Genomic DNA, 21494 nt, shown 5'->3' on the forward strand with positions numbered 1-21494 from the left:
CAGGCTGCTTCATACGCTATCGTCGAAAGCTTTTGCCGAGAATGAGCGAGCGAGCGAGCGAGTGAGCGAACAAAATTCTCCTCCTCTCTTTCTCTCTCTCTTTCTCTCTCTGTCTCTCTCCCTTTCTCTGTGCGAATCGAAATTACGCGATCACGACGAAAAGCGTCGGTCCGAAAACTCGCGGCTCATCTGACTCGAATGTAAATCATCTTCCCTCGTGAAAATGACCGAACGTGATGAAAGACTCGTCTAACGTCCATCGTCCGCTCGAGATTTACATTGATAAAAAATTTGCGGTCGTGCTGGAAATTCGAAATTTCCGCAAAGATTTATTAATCTATGTGTTACCAAAGCATGCGAGCGGTCGTTGAAATTATTCGAGAGGAAAGCGGGGATATTTTCTGAATCGGACCGTAGAACGCTCCGCGCCCAGTTTCCATCCGACGTATAGATTTTCTTCGTCTGGTTGGAGCCGAGGAGGAGTACAGTTAGGAGAAGTTTAGTCTTATGGTTTTTTGAAAAATGCACTTTTTTGAAATTGCCGTAGCGAGGAGATAGGTCGACGAGAGACTATACGGAGGCGTGGAGAGATAGGAGAAGGGGGTAGTTGGGGATGGTAGGAGGAGGGGAGGGTGGGGAGGTGCGCAATGGTAAATGCGCAGGTGTATGGGAAAAGTCGCTTACGCCCGTAGTAGAACCGGGGCAAAACGAATCCCGTTGAAGAGCAGCTATGGAAAATTTGCAAATTCGTGCTGGCGCGATGATGAACGTCTAGCTAGTGAAAATAATTTCGCGCTGCTCTCAAAAACATGAAAAAAGAGAAAAGCACCCTTATTACACGAAAAGCAACTAGCTTCGAAATACTCCGTGCTTCAGCCATAGTCGGTTTAAGGATACATTAAACCTGACCTTTTATATCAGCATTTATATCAGCATTGCACGGGTTTTTTTCCTTTTTTTTTTTTTTTTTTTTTTTTTTGAAATTTTAATGAACTTTGCTAACATGTTTTTCCTAAACGTATAAGTGCAAAGGTAGCCTGTGTCCCACTTTGGTAGTTATTTTAAGGGAATGTTAGAAATAAATTCCGTATCACCGTTAGTGTAATAATACGTTCAAAGTTCTACTATGTGATATAGCATTCAGAATTTAATCAACATTATTGAACGCCATTTCGTTTAATATACAAGCACAAAGATGAACTTTACTTTATTCGTTAACATCTAAAATATTCTGCATTGCATAACATTATTGCGACAAAAACCGTGCATTTTAAAAATAAAATGTCCTATAATTTTATCGTCAACGCTACATCAGAAATACGTACATGATATAAGATCCAGAAAGACATTTTTAATGTTGCTTAATATTAATATTCATTTAACTTTCATACTAAAAAAAATGAATTCTTTATTAGTCTACGGTGTCTATATGAATATATATTTGGCACATCTGTTGGATCAAACGATTGATATTGAAATTTAAAATATCGAATATTAAAAATCATCGAAAATATCATTCTATTGGTAGTTATCTTTAAAATCTATTAGATCACGTACACTTGATCGGTATCTTTCTATTTTTCCTTCCTCTCGGGAATTTTTAGACGAGGAAGATCGGTGATCAGTCCTCATCCAGAGGACACGCGGTTATCCAACGGATAATTATTATTACTGGTTCGAGATTCGTGTTGGCAATTAGAGACGGCCACCTCTAGTCTACCGCGGAGACCAACAACAGTAAGCGCCATTAAGCAAATAACCGCGGGATTGTTACTCGTTAGTTGGCAGTTTCAGCCGACCGGAGGCGTTCTCTCTCTCTCTCCCTTTCTCTCTTTCTCTTCGCGTAACCCCCTTCGTGGCTATTCTATCGTTGACTCCTTGCATTTCCCGACACTTACCCCCTGTTTAATTCACTTTCTTTCTCTCTGTCACTCACTCGCATCCTTTGTCACCTCCACCTTACATCTATTACTTTTCACTTCACCCTAATGCGCAAACGAGAGAATTGATAACGTATTCTCCGTCGACGCGTTGAGAAAAAAAAAACGAGTTTCAAGTAACTAGTTATATGACACGCTCGTGAATGCGGATCGCGAGCTTATTCTCGTGGTTACATTTCCATGTTGTTCTTCGGCTCGGTGCGCACTCGAGAGTTTTGTCCCTCGGGAGAGCGACAGTTACGAGTTAGTCGACACATGAATGCGAATAATTATTGATGGGTATTCGGTCAAGAGAACTTTATTCTCCGAGAGAACTTTTAATAGTGAATGTTGTCGATGAACGCGCACTTGACACATCCGAGTCGGTAGATGTCCCTTTGTGAGTTATATTTTCCGAGATCCAACTTTCAATAACAAGTTTTAGAGTCTAAGATGTCTATTAATGAATATATTGAAAATTTTATTCTTCGAGGAATATTGCAAGAGTCATGGATAAGCGCGGAAAAGGGGTCCTTTTTTTCCAAGAGTTCCTACGCGGAGCAAAATTTTCGAGTGCGCATCTTAATTAAGGAAGCCCCAGTTTCAAAGAATTACTTTCTTTCCGCTATAGTTCCCTCGAAAAAATTAATTCATATTTATCGCCAAGAACGTCGTCGAAACAAACTATTGCGGATCGCATTAAACGATGGATCAAGTCTGAATCAATGAATGAGCGGAGGTTTTGTCAGGCGGTGGCGTACCACTTGCTCAAATATATGATTATCACCGCTTGATGAAGAAGGTGCTGCGTCTTCGTTTTAAGAAAAGCTGAAACGAGAATACTTTTCTTCTCCTCTCGAAACATTTCAATTTTTCATCGTGTTTAAGATCGAATGTAATCGCGAAAAATATATTCAACTATTAAAAACATCACGATCACTATATATAAACGAAATATTTGTATGATACGAATTAAATATGTATACTTTTAATGGCTTAAATATACGACAATTGTGACTTCAAGCCTCGACTATTGTGATAAATTTCTGTCCATTTTCGGTGTAGACAGTTTGTAAAATATCGGAAAAATGATTCGTGATCCTATTTTTTATGATAAGTTCAACGAGCAATCAAGAAGAATCGATGGCGTACATTAATTACTATCTAAAATTAAGAAACGCATTATTATCGCAGAGAGTAAACATTAAAAAATTGAAATATTACGTTAATTAAAATGTAATGTAAAATATAAAAATGTTATTACGAGCCGTTCATTCGTAGCGTCTTACGTTAGCGAGGCCACGATGGTTAAGGATTAAAAAGTTAACGCGTTGCGATACATTCCATTAATATCGTTAACGATCACTCTTACTATTTTATTCATATTTCTGTTATCTATCGTTTGAGCAACGTTTGCCTTTTTTTTTTAAATCTAAGAATGGAAAGCATCGCTGAATAATTACGTCCTCGATTTGTCATTCGAGTTTACGTCCGTTCGATGACCGAGCGAAACGAAAATGCCGCTAAATGAAAATTGACGTAACACGCGCGCGACAAAGTCGCTGGCGAAACGAGGAGAAGGGAAGAGAAGAGAAGAGAAGAGAAGGGAAGAGAAGAGAAGCGAAGCGGCCGATCGTCTCTCCGAAAGGCGCGCGCGTTACGTGTCGCTGTTCAGAAAGAGCCCCGAAATTCGGCGGGGCGTCGGTAATGGCATAAACTGTATACCTCGTGTTCAGCGACTTCTCTCGCGCGCGCGATATATCCAGCTCATTCTGAGATACAGTTGTGTACGAGTGCCGCCGGTATACGAGCGCGGGTGCGGGCGCGCGCGTATATACCCCACGTCCATGTACGTAGAGATGTACATAACGATACGTACCTATATACGCGCCATAGTTTAGCGCGGCGTGTATAAGGGTTAGGGGCGTGGTGGTGATGGTAGTGGTAGTAGTGCCGCTGTGGCGGTGCGGAGGTGAAGCGGGGAAGGGAGGATGAGATGAAGCGAGGCGGCCGGGGGATGGTGGCGGAAAAGAAGAGGGAAACGGGGGGAGGAAGAGCGAGGGGGTGGCGGTAGGTAGGTAGGTGACACGGGGGAATGACGAGGCTCTGAGGGTGGTGGGTAGGGTGGCTCGGGGGATGGGTGGCCGTTCGATAGCGGGCGCACGTGGCCGCGCTTCTCGGAGCCGCCGTCGTGGCGCCAACGTCCTATTAACCCTCCACCCGATTCGCGCGCGCGCGCGCGCAACGCACACACGCTCGCGTGACAGATACGCGCGCACCACCCGCGCCCGCCGAGCGGCGCCCACCGATACGCCCTACCACCGCCACCGCATGGCCGCAGGACCACCATCGGTCGAGAATTTCCAGCGTCGATTCGCGCAGGCGCCTAACTTACTTAAAGGACACTGACTCCTCCGCGCCGTAGCGCCCTGATGGGATCCTCTCTCTTTCTTTCCCTTTTTTTAGCCTCTCGCTTCGTCTCCCTCTTTCCCGCGCTTCTCTATCTCTCGCGCGCTCCACCTCGATACTTTTCGGAGGAGGTCGTTGAAAATAACGGCTCGCGCGCGCGCGCGAGGGGGGGGAGAGAGAGAGAAAGAGAGAGAGAGAGAGGCGATATATTAAAACTTCGCTGGTCTGCGCGTAATCAATTTTCGTTAGCGCGAATATCTAAAATCCATGGGTACTCATGTACTCGGACAATAGACAAGTGCGATCGAGATTCTTTATTGCGGAATATATTTTCGAGATTCGATGAAACTTTATTACGTACGAATATCGTAATATAAAATAATGTAGCGACGATATAGGATCGCTCTTCATCTCTTTCCGCGCGATAGTATTTTGATGATAATAAAAATGTTGAATGTACACGAGGCCCCTCTGTCATTATTAATAACGTACGTGAAATTTCTGAAGGATATTTTATGTGCGGAGGGAGTTTGAATATTTGTAAATTAGCGTACACCCTCTATACTATAATAATCTCAATGATTATCTCTATCGATGGCCGTACCAAGTTCGGCGATACCATCTTCTTGAGCAACGAACGGCGCTAGATAAATGGTCGCGATCGGATTATCCGCGATCACGAGGTAGCGCGCACGCAATTGAATCGTCATTGCGAGCCAAGAATAAAAAAAAAGGGCAGGTAAAACGACGCTGAGTAATAACACGACGACGAATAGTCGATTAATCTAAACTGTCCTTCATCGTACTGTCAATATCTTGACGAAATTTGTGTGAAAGAAAATTTGATTCCATGCATAAAGAGAGACGGAGAGATTTGCATCTGTTAAATTATTTTTTTACTACTTAATAATTTATTACTGTCGAAAAATATATATAAATGGTGTGATTACATGTCGTTTTTTGATTGAAATAATACCTCTATGGAAAAATAGTACCCCTTCTCTTCCCCTCTCGATTAAGTTCACAAATTTAAATATCTTAGAGACAAGTTTTAATCCGGCAAAACATGCCGTTTACATTCGCTGTAGACGACGTTACACGTTGACGTTGAATCGTGTTTACCGGATGACGCATCTCTAAAATAAGCCGGGACTACGTAACAGAAAAGAAGCGCGCGATCTACACCGAGCCTCGCGGCTACACATACGCGCACGTATAAAATTTATCCCGCGTAATATAACATATCTCGGCGCAAATCGATATAATTCAGGCAAGCAAAATTGCAAGATTTGTTGCACGATATTTATTATAATCGGGATAATTTCTCCGAAGAATTAAAAAATTAGATGAAACGTCAAAAAGCAACGAGTAAGATAGACGACGCTTGAATTTCCAGGATTTCTCGAGAGAGAGAGAAAACTCTTTCATTTTTATTATCTTACTCATTCCAAGCAGTAGTGTAGGGGGAAATTTACATATTTTCAAGTTTATCGTAAAAAAAATTAATAAAATCAATCCGATTCATTTTCATAATCGAATCCTCTTGGAGACGAAATGGAGAAAATTGCTGGATTTCGAGAGCGGGGAAAATAACGTTCGAGCGGGGAACGGCGATCTCGGTTGCGATCGACGAGCGACAGCGACCTAGCCTTGCGATATACCAAGCTCTCCCGCAGGATCAATGCGGACTATCAACCCTCGGCGCTATCGAGCGAGCGAGCGAGCCGCGACAGTAACGACGTAGCGCGTCGATCGCCGGCTACGTCGAGTGAACCTCGTTCACGACGGAGCCCCGTGAGCGTCACGAGAAATCGCGCGGTCGTTCGCGTCGCGAGCACTGCGCCGCGATGTTAGACACAATGTTGCCAAACGTTAACGTCGACTACTGCTGCAGGCGGTCGATGAATGCGAGATGTAGAGAAAACTCGGTGACATTAAAAAGAAAACGAAAAGGAGACTGATAAAACGGCCAATATGCGATAAATATATGCCCCCCTGCCACCCCCGTAATTTTATATATTTTATATACGCGCACAATTATTTTCAAACGTAGTCTCTACATCATGAATATTTACTCGCGCCGAAGAAACGAACGATTGCGTAACCGTCTGCTACGTACTTGACTGAAATCTCCCCCGCGTCGAGATATTGCTTTCCGTACCGTCGTCTTACCGAGCGTTACGTCGACTCGCCGCGCAATAATTTAATATTATCGAAGCACATCGGTATTATTTTCGCGACATTTTTACCTCGCTAAATATCAAAGATCCTTGATACCCTGCGTCTGTGCAGAGTATCGATATCAAATGTACATAGCATTAAAATCTTATTAAAGCGAAGATACTTGAGCGAATAATATTACCTCTAATAAGAGAGAGAGAGAGAGAGAGAGAGAGAGAAAGAGAGAGCGGCATCCAGCAGCGAGAGACACGCGTATTACAGATTACGCAAAAAAAAGCATGGTAAAGAAGGAAGCTACGAGTCGGCGCGATTAAGTTGACGAAGAAATATGTACACGCGTATGCGCGAAAAGGGGGGAAGGAAGGCCGTCGTGCGAAGAAGCGCGCACGCCGCAAAAACACGTTGCTTGCGTGCGCGCGGCCGCGAGGCGAGGTGAGACGAGGCGAGACAAGACGAGACGAGACGGTACGAGACGAGGTGAGGTGAGGGAGACGGTGAGGATAAAATAGGATGGGGTGGGATGGGATGGGATGGGATGGGATGGGATGGGATGGGGTGAGGTGAGGTGAAGTACGAGAAGGTGAGGCGAGACGAGGTGAGGTGAGGCGAGGTGAAATGAGACGAGGCGAGGCGAGGCGCTCTCGCGCGAGCGAGGACGTAGCCGCGCGTGACGTTGGCGCGACGCGAGGAACGCAAAGGTACATCGCGGCGTGCTGCCACCTGCACGAGAGCGCGCGATTCATCGCACGTGGTTGGCCTTTCGCACGCAATAAAATGCGTCCACCAAGTCGCGTGCGTTGCGAGCGACGTTGCATCCCCGACGGATCATCCGCCCACATTAGAATGTAGCGTGTAAAATAAAAAGTCTTTTTTTCTCTCTCCTCCCTAGTTGCTATTGACATGTAGATAGAATTGGATTAGTAGTCAGTTATTCAGAGAAGATATCGAACGGAAGTGTTAGCGAGCCGGAAATCCTAAATATAAGCGGCTAAAATAAACATTTTCCGGGATTTCAAACAGTATAAAAAGCAACATTGCAAGCATTGTAGGGTAAATTTAATATTATCCAGTACATGTTCAGAAAGTTCTTTGTTTTTCGAAATATGACAGATGGATTTATGACCGTTGGTGAATCTAAATTCGAAATTTTTACTGGAAAATCATCAACGTTATTTCTCTTTCGAGAGTCGTTTTCGAATTTAAAGGAAAGAATTCATAAGGATTTTTTGTCCGTGACTGACAGTACAATTTGTCGAGTCTCTCTCGCGAAAATCACGTCGCGAGAAGATAGTTATTACTGAATGAATGCCGATATCTGTGCTTCGTCGTGTTCCGCGGAGTAACCGCTTTTTACCGTCGTCGTCGCGCGCACGTTGCCGACTCCCGTTTGCATACGATAAACGGTCGTCGTTTCCCCCACTCTACACGCTCTCCCGCGCGTTTAGACGCGCTTGCTATCTCCAAAGGGAGTCTGCCTGCTTGTATGCATGCACTTGGCAAAAGAGCGGTGCCACCTGTGTGTAGGCGCGTGAATTTATAGCTCGTGGGAATGTCGCGAAGGGAGAAAGGGAGGAGCGGACCGCGAGAAAAAGACGGAGATAGGCGGCCGAGGGAGGCAGGGATAGGCGCGGGGTAGACGAGGGGCGCGAGGGATGACCCGAACCACGTGGCGATCTATTTGTCACGCGAGAGCGGTCACTATCGCGTTAAGTTTGGTTAGGCAATCGATGGATCTTGGCCGCGCGATCCGAACCGGCGCCTTTCGCGAGACCAAAATACTAACCGGGCTACCAAAGATATTTCGCGGATTGACAAGTATGTCGAGTCCATTTCGAAAACTACGTCGACATGGATTTCGTTTTAAAGATGCTACCATTCAACCGTGAGCTTTTTTTCATAAAAGAATTTTATACAAGAGTCACCTATTTTCGATTAATATATTATTAGATTCCTCACATCGTCGTTTTCTAACATATCGCATTATAAACTATCGTTTCGTGAAAATCGAGAAATATTAAAATACTAGTTTGTCAATTTTCATTCTTTAATAAATCTATCATCAACTCACGATTGAAAATTGCCAAGAGAAAATCGACTACATCATCAAAGAATCGCTATCGTATTTTTCAATTCTTTCCGTATCAACGACTCATATACTTGTATTCGAGTGCTCGAGCGATGCCTAACGCAGTCACGCAGCACACGCGGTACCATGTTGCTCGTAGACAGCTCTCTCGGTGGCCTTGAAGTAAATATCATCGCATACGTGCAGGACGATACTCGAGGCTCAAGGTAAAGGGGATAGAAAGGGACGTAGGCTCCCGAGATCGCCTCTATCGCGTCATACCCTCGGCTCCTTCTTCTTTTTCTATTTGTCTAGCAGCTCTTTCCTCCGTCGCAGTCCCTTCCTGCTTCGTTCTATTTCTATTTTCCGTCTTTTTGCCACCCCCGTTCTCCCCCGTCCCCGCTCCTCCATCTTTTTCCTTCAATCTCCCTCCTCCCCTCGCTTTTTCCCCGCTCTGGCCTCTTTCCCAGTGTGCACGCACACGCGCACACACTTTTATACATATATATATATTCCTATCCTGCCGCATCCTCTTCTCGCTCCCACCACGCCAGCTCGTTTGATTCCGGTTCGATGGAATGCTATACGATCTTAGGAAGCGAAGGGAGGACAGACGAGAGAGAACAGAGAAGGGAGAATAGGGGAAGATGGCGAGAGAGAAACGGAGAGAGAGAAAGAGCGAGGCGGAAGGAGATTGGAGGGAGGGAAGGTAGACAGAGTCGACGGTGGAAAGGGGAGAGGGGAAGAGACGGGGGGAGCGACGAACATTCAAGGTGGGGGAAAGGAGAACAGGAGTGGGAATACGTTGGAGGAGAGGACAAGGGGTGCGTACATGTACCTTCGGTACTCTAGACGCACACACGGTTGATATATACATGCAACGTTTTGATCGTTAAAAGGGGATTTCCATTACCGGGTCAATGCCGGACGACGAGAAACGACGAGCAAGAGTGTGGCTCTGTCGCCATCGCGTCTCTGCTCGCGGAATCGCGAGTTGGCGATTAACCGGGAAACGCCGGCTGTCAAAAGCGGTTCAAGTTGCAGCGAGAGAACCACCCCCCAAGATTTAATCCGTCGCGAGAAAAATGACGTAAAAATTATTCAATATTTAGGCCGATGAAATACTATTAAATTATAATTACACGCAATACATGTGTAATCAAACGTGTAACCTATCGTTATAAATGTTCTTACATTGTACCTCATTTAAATCAACCGATCACGATGATCGAAAGGAATTTGTGGCATAAAAGAATATTTTGTCACGGTATAACAATAGACAATATTTTGGGTATTAAAGCTGCTTAAAATGTATTAGGTAGATACTCGCCCGAGCTATACATCACTTTGTTTTGACTAGTTTTAAATCACCTTGACTGGCTCTAAACGGTTGACAGCTAATCTTAAGGGTATTTCTGTTTCAAATGGATAATTATAAACGCTCATTGTGGAAATGATTTACAACATTTGCGCATGGCTTAGTTTAGATATATAGATCGTCGCCGTACACACAATCAACGCACAAATCGATACTGCTGAATATTCGCTCGGTTGCAGCTGTTTCATCAAGATATGTTTTTGTCAGTTTAAATCATTTCCAAATACGTATTATTCCACGTCGTACGATTTCTTGTCTTTATATGAGAATCTAATAAAAATGTAATGATATAAAACGAAATGTTAATAGTTTGTAAAAATTCGAATACGATTATAAATACGTATCAATTGTATAACGAATTTAATAGCATCATTAATTACGGTTGATTTTGTTTTTATCGTGATACAATTTTGTCACATCTTCTATAATTATCTATACGAGCTATAAACTGCCTGCTTTTCATTACGACCCATTATGGATCGGTTTAGCACGATATTACAGTATAATTACATGTACTTCCGTGAAGACATGTAAGAAGTATTTATAGTAAAATTGCGCGATATCCGTATAACACATTGGTTTAAAATAGCAAAATGTACAATGCAAAATAACAAAAATATTCATCCTTTACATTGACGGCAAAATCAATAAAAGGCAACATTGTAATCAGCTGAAGGTACAGGACTCGACTTTCCGCGAAATGTCCAAGTTCGCCAAAAATTTCTTTCGCGCGCTAAAATTGGATCAAGTGCATACGAGAGATTCTGAATATCGCTCGAGACCGATTAATTATGAAATCCATCGATGAATCGAACCAAGATGCTCTTTATCGAATATGGAGCAAAGTTGGAAATAGATCCGAACGACAGCGTCGCGAATCCGCGGGCGGCCCCGCGAGGGAACATCGGCGCGATGCGAGTCGCCGATGTGTCACGGCATGTGCCTCCGACTAGAGTTCGCAAGTGTCCGTGACACTCGTCGTCGAAAGCCGGCGGCATTCTCGCGCGCGCGGGAGAACACACGCATAGATACGTACGAGACGTAGGCGCCACGCGGTGCGGTGCGGTGCGATGCGGTGCGGCGACGGCTCCTTCAAACGGCGCTATCCACGTGGTTCCTAAACGCCCCTCCCTTCTACGTGTTTACGATCCCTTCTACGTCCGCCCGCCCGCTGCTCGCCGCATACCCAGCCCCTCTTTTTACCGATAGGGAAGGTAAACAGCCGTCGAGTGTCACCTGTTATTGCTCGTACGCAAATAGGCTTCATTCATGGTCAAACGTCGTGCACGCGCATACGCGCGCCGGCTCTAATCCGGAAATGTTCGCGTTACAGACGCTCCGTGCAGGTGCTCGCGGTCCTCCTTCCCTACAAAAGCGTCCTAGATAATAACGCCTTGTAACTTTAGCCGCCTTCATTTCCAATCCTACGCGGCGGAATCTTTCGACGATTACGCAATTAGCGAACGAGCGAGGTGATTTTTTCCAAAGTTGAAACTTAAAAGTTTAAATTTTCATTCGCAATTTTAATTCTATGTATTTTTTATTTTCTATACATTATGTAATATATATATATAAATTGTTTCGTGCATATTCCGCTGCATCGAGATCGATGCTCGAGCGGAAGATGAAGATTACTTCAACGGAAATTTATATTTGTATCTAAAATAAAATTTATATTAATCGAATAGCAAATTTACTTTCTTCAATTTCTAGCCGTCAAGGGACGACAAGTGATAAAAATAAGGTGACAGGTAAATTGATACTAAAACGAATGCAGCATGTGTTTCTAACATCGCAATGATAGATGAAAGATACGATCGCGCAAGGGCGGGAGTTTCTCGCCGCGTGCGTCCGGACTCGTGAGTGACAGATGTACGTCCGGCATCCGTACGGACGCGCATCTCTCCCTGCACGAACCTCACCGGCAACCGAGCCGAAACCGACTGAGCCGCGGAATGGAAGCAGCGGCGGCGACTACACGACGACGACAAAGTGTATCGCTCGTTGCACCGCGAGCGAGGGTGCCGAGGGGGGGGGGGGAAGGGAGATTGCGACAGGGAGAGAGGAGGAACGGAAAGAGCGTGCGAGCGAACGAGATGAGGCGAGATGAGGCGAGACGAGGCGCACAACGAGGTGAATCTCCAGTGTGGTCGAAAGGGATGGATGTGGAAAGGCACGGGGGGCAGCAGGGTTCAGGGGAGAGGAGGAGAACACGGGATGCGGAACGGAAGGAGTAGTACACATCGCGCGCCGGTTGTGTCGAGGTCTGGAGGGAGGGAACATCCACAATGCACCCGACACGTACACACACGCATCCGCGCATGTATACGTACTCGGGGCGAATTCACCAACTTCGGCCGGCTCTCTCGTAGTCTCCACCCTTCTCCCTCCCGCCGTGGGAACCCTCCGCGTCACCCACCGTCACCCAACGAGGCGCGTTGTCTATCTCCATCTTGCTCTCGCCCATACCCTCCTCCTTCCCCCCTCGATCCTTTTGCTCGTGTGTGTTTATACCACACTTTATGGTACATATACCCGACGTATACACGCTCTCTCTCGTGACGCGCGTAACGCGAGAGCCTCTCTCACGCATACGCGCGAGTCCTTCGTACGGCGCGCGCCGTAGAAAGTACATAAACCGTCCTCATTCACGTCGATATCGTCAACTGTTGCTTCCTCCGTCGTCGCGCCGGTGGGTAAACCACTGCCGCGTGTGTCCCGCGTGTTAAGGCGGGCTCGTTTGAGAGAGGCACGCGACTCTCTCGACGAAGGAAGGAGGAAGGGGGGGACCCGTGCGACCGCGTTAAACTATCCCGCTGAGTCCGAGGATCCTCTCTCCGCGAAATATCCCAGAAACACCTCTGGGGTGTCCAAATCTCGTTTAGCTACAATACAAAGTTTCTTCTCAAACATGATGTTGACATTAGAGATTATCTTCCGAACCGATCGCAAGTGGCTAATAAATCACTAGTAACAATAAGATGCGCGATCTCTCGCTGGGACGGTGTTGACGGACAAAAGTCCGGGGCCCCGGCACCTGCTGCTCGGACAGCGAGTTCGTGCGTGTCCTGCCACGAGCAGCAGGTGCCATTGTGTCGCGCAGCCACCGCCGCCACCGTAGGCTGATAGCCATTAAGGTAGCGGGTGGGCGTGAAATTCGCCCGCACAAAAGGCCCGCGCGGTCTCGTTAATGAAGGGGAAAGAGAACGGGGCCGCGAAACTCTCCGTTCACATCTCGCCTCTCCCTCTAGCGTTTCGCTGCCTTCTCTCCGTTCTTCTTCTCCCGTGCTTAACCTTAACCTACCGCAAGAGAGGACGAGAGTTTCGCGGCGTCGCACGCGCGACTCGATTAGAATGCGATGCATCGTCGGGTGTCGCGACGCCGAGAGTTCGCGAGGTATGCGCTGCACTTAATTCAAGCCCGCTTTACGAATTTAGGGCGCTTATAAGCGCCAACCTTAACCTTTACGTGAGCAGCATGACATACGTGTACCGGCCACATTCTTTTTAAGCGAAAGAGTATTCGGTCTTTGGAGATTAGCGTGGGATCGTGACAGTTAAATCGTACGTGACACTTGCACACGCTTTAATTACGTTTAGCTTGATTTTTGCAAAATAAAAAAAATGTTATTTTTCTCTTTTTAAAAAAATGTAAATGTTTTATCGCATCTCGTAGTACTTGTCATGCGATAGTATTTTAATCAGAACAACGTCTAGCGATATACATATAATACAAAATACGTGCGATGTACGGAGAAACTATTCGCGTACAATTCTTGATACTGTGAAACTACATTGTTCCGTGCGTCTCTACCAGCTCGCAAGGTATCGCTAACGGTTATTTTTACGGAAGATTCCCGCTGATGGAGTCGCGCGAGAAAAGCCCGGATGAGACGAAACACCGGACAAAATCCGCTATTCTTTCACACAACTCGAGAGTAGCAGCCGCATTATGAGGCCTCCGTTCGAGCAAACAATTTTTTTTACACAATCATGAAATTCTTATAACGTACAGCACATGTACGCGTATGTTTATAATCTTATGTTTTTTATATATCTATATAATAAAGTGCCAGTGTTAGAAAAGAATTAATTATACGTACATGTAGCGACTCGTCTCGCACGTTTCTACTTTCTAACTTAAGATAGCCTTTGTTTCTGTGCATCTTATCGTTCCACATTAATGTTAGAAAGATGGAAAACAATACATTTCTCATGTCTTTCAAGGAGGCAGAGACCTTGTTTCTACAAAACTAGACTTTGTTGCATCTTTATATCTAAAGTTTACTTTACTCAAACTAATCCCATTCAAGTTACAAAAATAAAAAGGTTTAAATCAGTACTATCTATATTCAAGAGATATCATAAAGTAATCGTCAATTTTGCAAGCATGTTCGAAATCAAAAGAATATTTTATTTCGATTATTTCAATTTCAAAATATCAATAATGTTCCGAATTATTCCATAAAATTATATTTCGATTCCCCGAAACAGATATCTCTCTCACGAATAGATTTACTCGGTGAAAGATATTTTCCGATTGCTCCGATTTCAACAAGTTAAAAATCCTCAAAGAGAAAATAATTTATCTCGCAGCTAAAATGACGAGTCTTTAAAAAGAAATAAACGTATCGACAGATTTTATCGGTGCATTAAATACTAATACGCTATATAGTTTCCTCTTTATCGAAACAAGAGATAAACGATGCTGCGAAAGGGTTCATTCAAATTAGCTGGAAGAAGGATGAATCGAGTAAGAGATACAAAGTAATCTTTTACGCTCTGCCTTTTGATACTCATCGCGCGCGTACGCCCGCGCATGATTGACGTATCGATTACACCGGGCCAATTTTTCAATCGCCGCGGACCGTTCGCGTAACGTAAACAAAACAATGCGCGACGACGCGATGCCGATGCGAAGCGCGTACGATGCACCACGTGCCTCGATGTCTCCGATAGCGATAGGGAAGGGGATCATGAGAGGTGGGGTCATGGGTGGAGGTAGACGGCGTTACAATATTCGTAATTCATGATTCATCGATCTTGTGATACCGTCACACACGTCCGGACATTTTTACACGTGTTTGTTTTGGCGAGTTACGTATGTTGCAGCGAACGCAGAATTTGTTTCAGTTTTTCGTGAACGTGATTTTCAAACATCTTTCCCCGTAAAGAGAAAGAATATTTCTTCAAACACATGCTAAACAACTTTAAATATAGAAGTCTTCTCTTTGCAAATTGTTAAATTTTGAATTCGACGCTGCTTGTATATTATTACGTCGTTCGAAAAGCGCAACTTGGAACGATAACCTCTACCCGGCAACGCGATACACGCGAGATGAGCAAGCAGAAAAGAATAAAAGTTAAGAACGCAGTGAACGAAGCTACGTCAGAGAGAAGATCACCACGACTCGACGATTGTTAAAGACCCGCGCTACTCAATTTACGATGTGCTGTCGAACAAAAAGTCAATTGCACAAGTACATTGAATATTCGAGGCGAGTACATCGATAATAAACAAGAGAGAATAAAGAAACTTGTTTTACAAAAATATACATTCCTAAAGATAACCAATAATTATTATACATATTCCTAAAAAAAAAAATAACTCGAGATTCATCGAGAAGACACGTCTCCAAGTTCCAGTAGACAAAATGTGAAGCGCAAGCTCTCATCATACAATATTCAGAAGGAGAGATACGTGCACCCCGGTGTTTTATTTCCCTTGAACGCAGCGAGTGGCGGACTTTCCGCAATCGGCGGAGAGAGAACAAGATTCGGCTGGAGCGCTCGGTGCGCCGGTCCCTACGCGTTTAAAACGGGGAAGGCCGGTCGTAAATCACGCGGTTAGAGCGGGAACGGCCCGGTCGCGTAGCGTAACGGCGGAGGTGTCCATCGGTACGTCTCGTGGTCGCCGCCGTCGCCGCCACGTGGTTTCTGCGGCAAAACTATGCGGCGGCGGCCGCACGCCGGCCCGGCGAATTTATGAATGGGAGAAGCCTATTGACAGATCGCGCGTCGATAACTCTCTCGTTAATGGCCCGTGATGGTGGGCGCGCGAGGGCCGCGGGGCCGAGGGGCGAAGGACGCGGAGGTGCTCGGAGGGAGGGTAGGAGGTAGGGGAAACTTGGACTCACTTTGTGCCGACTCGCGCCGCGCCGAGCCGCGTTGACGGGACGTTGCGACATGCGGCAACGCCAAGTGGCACACGCGCGCGTTCGATCGGTCGAAATAATCCGTCGAGGAGTCGACGAGCTTCCGGCGCGTCCATCCCGCGCGAGATGCGCGATATTGAAATATAATTTCGAGCGTAAACGTGTGCGAGGGAGCGTCGACTCTCCATCGGGAAATAAATATTATTCGGTTTACGGGAGGATTTTCATGCACACCGACACGTGCGCGCACGGGCTTGGAAATGTAGATTTTACTGTAGATGTAATATAGAAATTAAAAACATCCCTCGTTCCGCATCGTCGGAGCATCGGTGGAGCGTCGTTTTTATCGCTCGGGATAAATATGGGATATTGATTTTGATCGATTAATGAGGTAAGCGAGCAATTTTAATATCGTGATACCGACTATCGCGAAATTAGCGTGCGCGTTTTTGGTCAGCGGTTTGCCTCGCGGCATCAAACGCTGGGTCCAGCATCCGCCATTCCGCTTGCGTCGATAATACGGAAATACATCGCGAACAGAAATAGAACTTGCGGAGGAGTTATGTCACATAAGTTGCACATTTTCTGATGAATCGATGCTCGCCGGTCTGTGTTTATATAAGCGCGCGCCTCTCGCTAAAATGTTATTAAAAAAGTTTAATAAATTAGCGCGCGTATATTTGACGCGACATTCGTCGCAATTTCCCACGAGATTAGCATCTAAGTTTATTTACATCGACAGAATTTAGGAGAAACGGATGAAGCAAAGAAGATGGCAAGACACACACGCGTGCTAACCATGTAACATCTCGAAGAATGCAGCACTTTGAGAGTATTTACTGACAAGTATCTAATCATATTTTAATCCGAATCCTAAACTAATCAGAGTTAAAGGAGCGAGAAATTTATGTTAAAAAATGCTTGTTTTCTCTCTTGAATATTTAGAAGGAATACCTGCACTGAGACACATGCATTAAACGTATATTTTCGTTAATACTTGTAATATAACGAAAGATGGAGAAATAAAGAGAGAGAAGGAGAGAGTCGCATTATCTTATAATTTAAAAATTGTATAATTTTTTATACAGCTAAAACAAACTACAATTTATATTATCTGTTGGTGATTGAGCAGCTGCGAATTCATCATCGAGTTTGACAGGGTTAAGGGTTAAGTGAACGCGTGCACGAATTTTTCCAAGTTCAACGATGCGCCGGCGAACGCGCACACAACGAGACAACCTTTTGTCGCGTACGACGCGAAACCACGTGGAAAAACTGCTCGTTTTGTCGGTCATCGGGCCACCGATGGCGCACCAGCCGTCGGAAACGCCGAAAAACCCTCTCCTCCTCTCTATCCTTCTCTTTTTCCTCCGCCCTCCCTCCCTCCTCCCCCCTTTTGTGTCTGTGTACCACCCACACCTTCATCCCCTAGACACTGCTGATTTATCGTCACCCGAATTTTGGTAGCCGCGTCCGCTCTACGTCCGTGCGCCAATTTCACGTCCGAAAAATCGTTTAATTTTACGCGAAAAATCGCCCCTGCGTTAAACAAGTAAATTTCATTTGCTTTCTTTCACACTAGAAAACGAAAATCGCGAGTGGTCTTTGGTGTAATTTATTCTCCTCGCTAATCTTTAAAGAATGAGGCGTAAATATTATATCGCGCGGAAAATTTTAGATATTTTTAAAATATTCCTATACTTGTATCTTTTCTGAATGCATTGACTTTTGATAATATATATTCTAACTAACTCAAAAATTCTTTCTAATTTCGATTGTAATCTGTCTATAGTTTCAGGGGGATACACGAATCTAACGTTGACATGTGAAAAACTTTCGAATCGTCTCGGAAATTATTCGACACGAAACGTCGTTTATACGCTTCGTGTAAATCATTTCATTACGGATGATCATTTGGACAAAGTGATAAAAGATGATATCCCGCTGTATTTGGCTCAATGGATCATCAACGTTTTTGAAACACTATTTACAGTATTCCTCTCGCTTTGAATGATTTTGTCCGAAATGATCATCAAAAGCAAATCGTGCAAATGTATGCCTTTACAGTGTAATTTCACACGAGTGGACCTACAGTTAATCGTCCAAACAAAACAGTGCTTGCGGTTGGCATTTGAAGTGCTATGGCAGCTCGGAGTAATCATTTCTTTTTTTATTTTCGACACCGAAAACCAGTACGACAGGTCGATTTCCAATAACCCGAGAATGATAGGTCGAAAGAATTTCTATAGTGTGGTAATGTCGGATTTAAAAAAATTGAATAAAAAGTTGAAAACTGAGCATTCGATTTCAAGATTTAACAGACTTATTTTTACGCGAGAGATATGACGCGAGTAATAATTTTTTACTCTTATTCCAATGTGTTTTATATTAAATTTCATCTCGTAATCTATACCATATTTTTATCGTACTTAAAAATTCGGCACGCAATATTATTACATGACTAATAGATTAAGTTTATACAAATAACGTTAATAATCATTCGCTAGGAGGCATCTCGAAAAACAATTCGGATGGCGGTGGCGCAAAATTATGACTCGAGCCGCGCTCTCTTCGTGGATTACGATATCGCCCCTCTTCTTCGATTTTGTCGCAAAACATTTCGCCGCTCAAAGACCTCGTGACGAAAAACAATCGCTAGGAAGAGGGAAAGGAAGGCGGTGGGGATAAAGGAAAAAGGACTAAAACGAACGAGAGAGAGAGAGAAGAGGGTAGAATAGAGAACGCCGGAAATGGAAGAGAGAAAGAGCGAGCGGGAGACGCGGCAAAAGCGAATATGTCTTTAAAAACACCCCCCTAGACCAGATCGGGTTGTTGTCGTCGTGGTAACCATGACGACGCTGCCCCTTGATGGTTGGTTATAACCGTATCCCCACCCTGGCATCTCCGAACCGACGCTAGGTTTCCTCGCGGCGCTGGCCAAGCGAAGAAGAGGCAGCCAGCAGCCTCGGGCGATCTCTCTCTCCCTTTTCCACCCGCTCTGCCGCGCCATCCGCGTTCCCCATCCACGCCGCTCTACTCCGCCGCCTCGTTCCCTCCTCGTCCCTCCTCGTCCCATCCCTACCCCCCTATTGCGTTATCAAGCTGCCGCTGTCGCTCGTTCCGTCCCCTCTTCTCTCGCTCCCCGCTGGACTCCACGGCCCACACGGTACGCGAGCCACCTCGTCGTTCCCCCTCGTCGAGCTTCGCCTCGTCATCCTCTTTCCCCTTGCGGCCGCCCTCCTGCCTTTCCCCCCGCCGGGCCAAGGAAACGCGGGATCGCTTCGAATTCAAACTACCGAACACGAGGTTACCACGCGTCAAATCTGACACTTGGATGTCCTATGTGGGATCGCGCGTCTCGCGCGCGCCGACGATTTTTCGCTCCGAGCGAGAGGCCTGAGAGGCGAGCGAGCGAGTACGGGAACGTTGATCGATTTTTCGAGAACGCTGTAAGCGCGATGCGCCGTGGAGAGAAAGAGCGGCGAGTGTCTTCCTTCTTTTTTCGAGCCGCCTTACCCCCGAAGATAGTCGTCGCGGGCGCGGTTGAGCCGAGGGAACGAGAATCGGAGGGAGCCCAACGGGCGAGATTTTCCGCCGACTTTTCTCGGGGCGAGCTACCGTCGACCGAGAGAAGCCAGACGCTTCGTCCCGCGAATGCTATCGATGAGCGCGTAACGTTCTTATCAACGAGATTAAAGCCCGACGACCAAACACTCGAGTCGTTGTACGAGCCTGGCTCTCTCGCGATCGCGTCGTTCTCGGAGCGACCGAGCAACGAGCGATCACGTAACCCGCTCTCTTCGACCGGCGCGAAACGCGGAAACGCGGCACGCGTGTCGTACACGCCGAAAGGGAACGCACGTACATGCATACGGGGAAGCGCAAACGCGCGCGCGGAGTGGATGGGGGGTTGCGAGAAAAAAGGACGGCGGCCGGCCGCGGAGCGAGAGAAAGAGAGAGAGAGAGAGAGAGAGAGAGAGCGATGCGCCGCGGAACCGCGCGCCAAACTCACCTGACTGACGTCGCACCACATTATTATTTCGCTGACACTGACGACAGCATCTTGGTACGTTGCTGCTGCACTGCCGCACACGGTGCTACCGCGACGGTCCGTTTTCTTTTCCTCTCCGAGAGTCACCGGGTATTCGAGACGGATAAGAGAGAGAAAGAGAGAGAGAAGGAAAAAAAAGAAAAAAACGAACGCCAACGGACGGGATACGCGAAACCAAAGTTCCACGTTACTTCGGCCCTGGCGCGATGAGTTCTGCTCGTCCGTTCTCTCTTTCCGTCTTTCGCGTTCTCTCACCGTGTCTCACTCCACTCACTGTCCGTCTTTTCCACGTACGTGTCCGTCCGCGCTTTTCTAGGTATATATCTCCTCTCCGGTTCGCTTTTCTCCCTTCTTAATTCACAGTCTCACGAAGAATTCACTGCGCGACGTACGCGTCGGCCGCCGGTTCTCGCCCGGTTAGCTTCCTCGAGTAACATCGCACGATCACTCCGAACAGATGACAACGCGACTGTCACCGACGCACATACTAGTAGTTAGCTGGCCATGCGAAGCATTACTGAACACTCTGACAACAGTTCTCGCCGAGTAGCGCCGCTCGGTTTTCCCCCGAACGCGCGCTCGGCCGTTTCCGTCAGCGCTCGGCCCACCTGCACTCCGACACGACTGTCAGTGCCGTAGACGCGCGCCGACGCGCCCCCCTCCCTCCCGAGGTTGCGCTTTGTCCGTCACATTTCGAAAATTCCATCTCTGAAAATCAAATCGCGATATACGCACGCGTTTGAAAAATTATTTCAAAGCAAGTCTCGCGACGCTGATTGTCGACTGTTAATGAAAGAAAAGGGAAAACGAACGAGCGACCGAGGGATGATCCTTCGTATCGACGCTAACATATGTTCGCGTCGCTCTTGACGCGAATTTTGAAAAAAAAAATCCGTCCGCTCGCCAAACGCATATAATGCCATATTGTTGGCGTTTCGCTGTACCTGATATATAAATGAAAGGATACGTTTCATTCACGCTGCGCAAATTAATTACATAATTAATATCGAATTGAATACCGTATAGGACTGTGTATGTCACTCTAAACCGCGAGCGAAAGGAAATTTCATTGTCCAAGTGCGCAGCTTTTCAGATATAAACAATGCTTTTATCGTCGAATGATTAGCGACGCTTATTAACGCGCGGGAGGAAAGGAGAGGGAAGGAGAAAAATGTCGGATCGCGTTTGCGAAAAAGAAGCGGATTCTCTCGCGCGAGGGGAGGCGAGAGGTGACGCGAAAGGGGGAGCTTGCGATATTAAATATCCTTCTCTCAGGACGCAAGAAAGGTCCGCGATCGAGAAAAATCGTTCCGTCCGAGAAAGTCCGTGATAGCGC

At 46.1% G+C, this 21494-nt stretch overlaps 1 protein-coding gene across 8 annotated transcripts in view; it reads right to left on the reverse strand.

The window, feature by feature from the left end:
• The window catches only part of LOC105252044 (basic-leucine zipper transcription factor A), an 88805-nt gene that overhangs the window by 30964 nt on the left and 36347 nt on the right, over positions 1-21494 (reverse strand). Inside the window, exon 1 of one of the 8 annotated variants that reach the window (XM_011259218.3) lies at positions 20120-20675. The exons of the other annotated variants lie outside the window; for them this stretch is intronic. Coding sequence (XP_011257520.1) covers positions 20120-20140 — 21 coding nt within the window. The 5' untranslated portion in view covers positions 20141-20675. Of the gene's footprint in view, positions 1-20119; positions 20676-21494 lie in introns of those variants that run through there. 8 annotated transcript variants of the gene reach the window in all.

This window comes from Camponotus floridanus, unplaced genomic scaffold (assembly GCF_003227725.1).
Source record: "Camponotus floridanus strain SB8 unplaced genomic scaffold, Cflo_v7.5 scaffold6, whole genome shotgun sequence".
NCBI lineage: Eukaryota > Metazoa > Arthropoda > Insecta > Hymenoptera > Formicidae > Camponotus > Camponotus floridanus.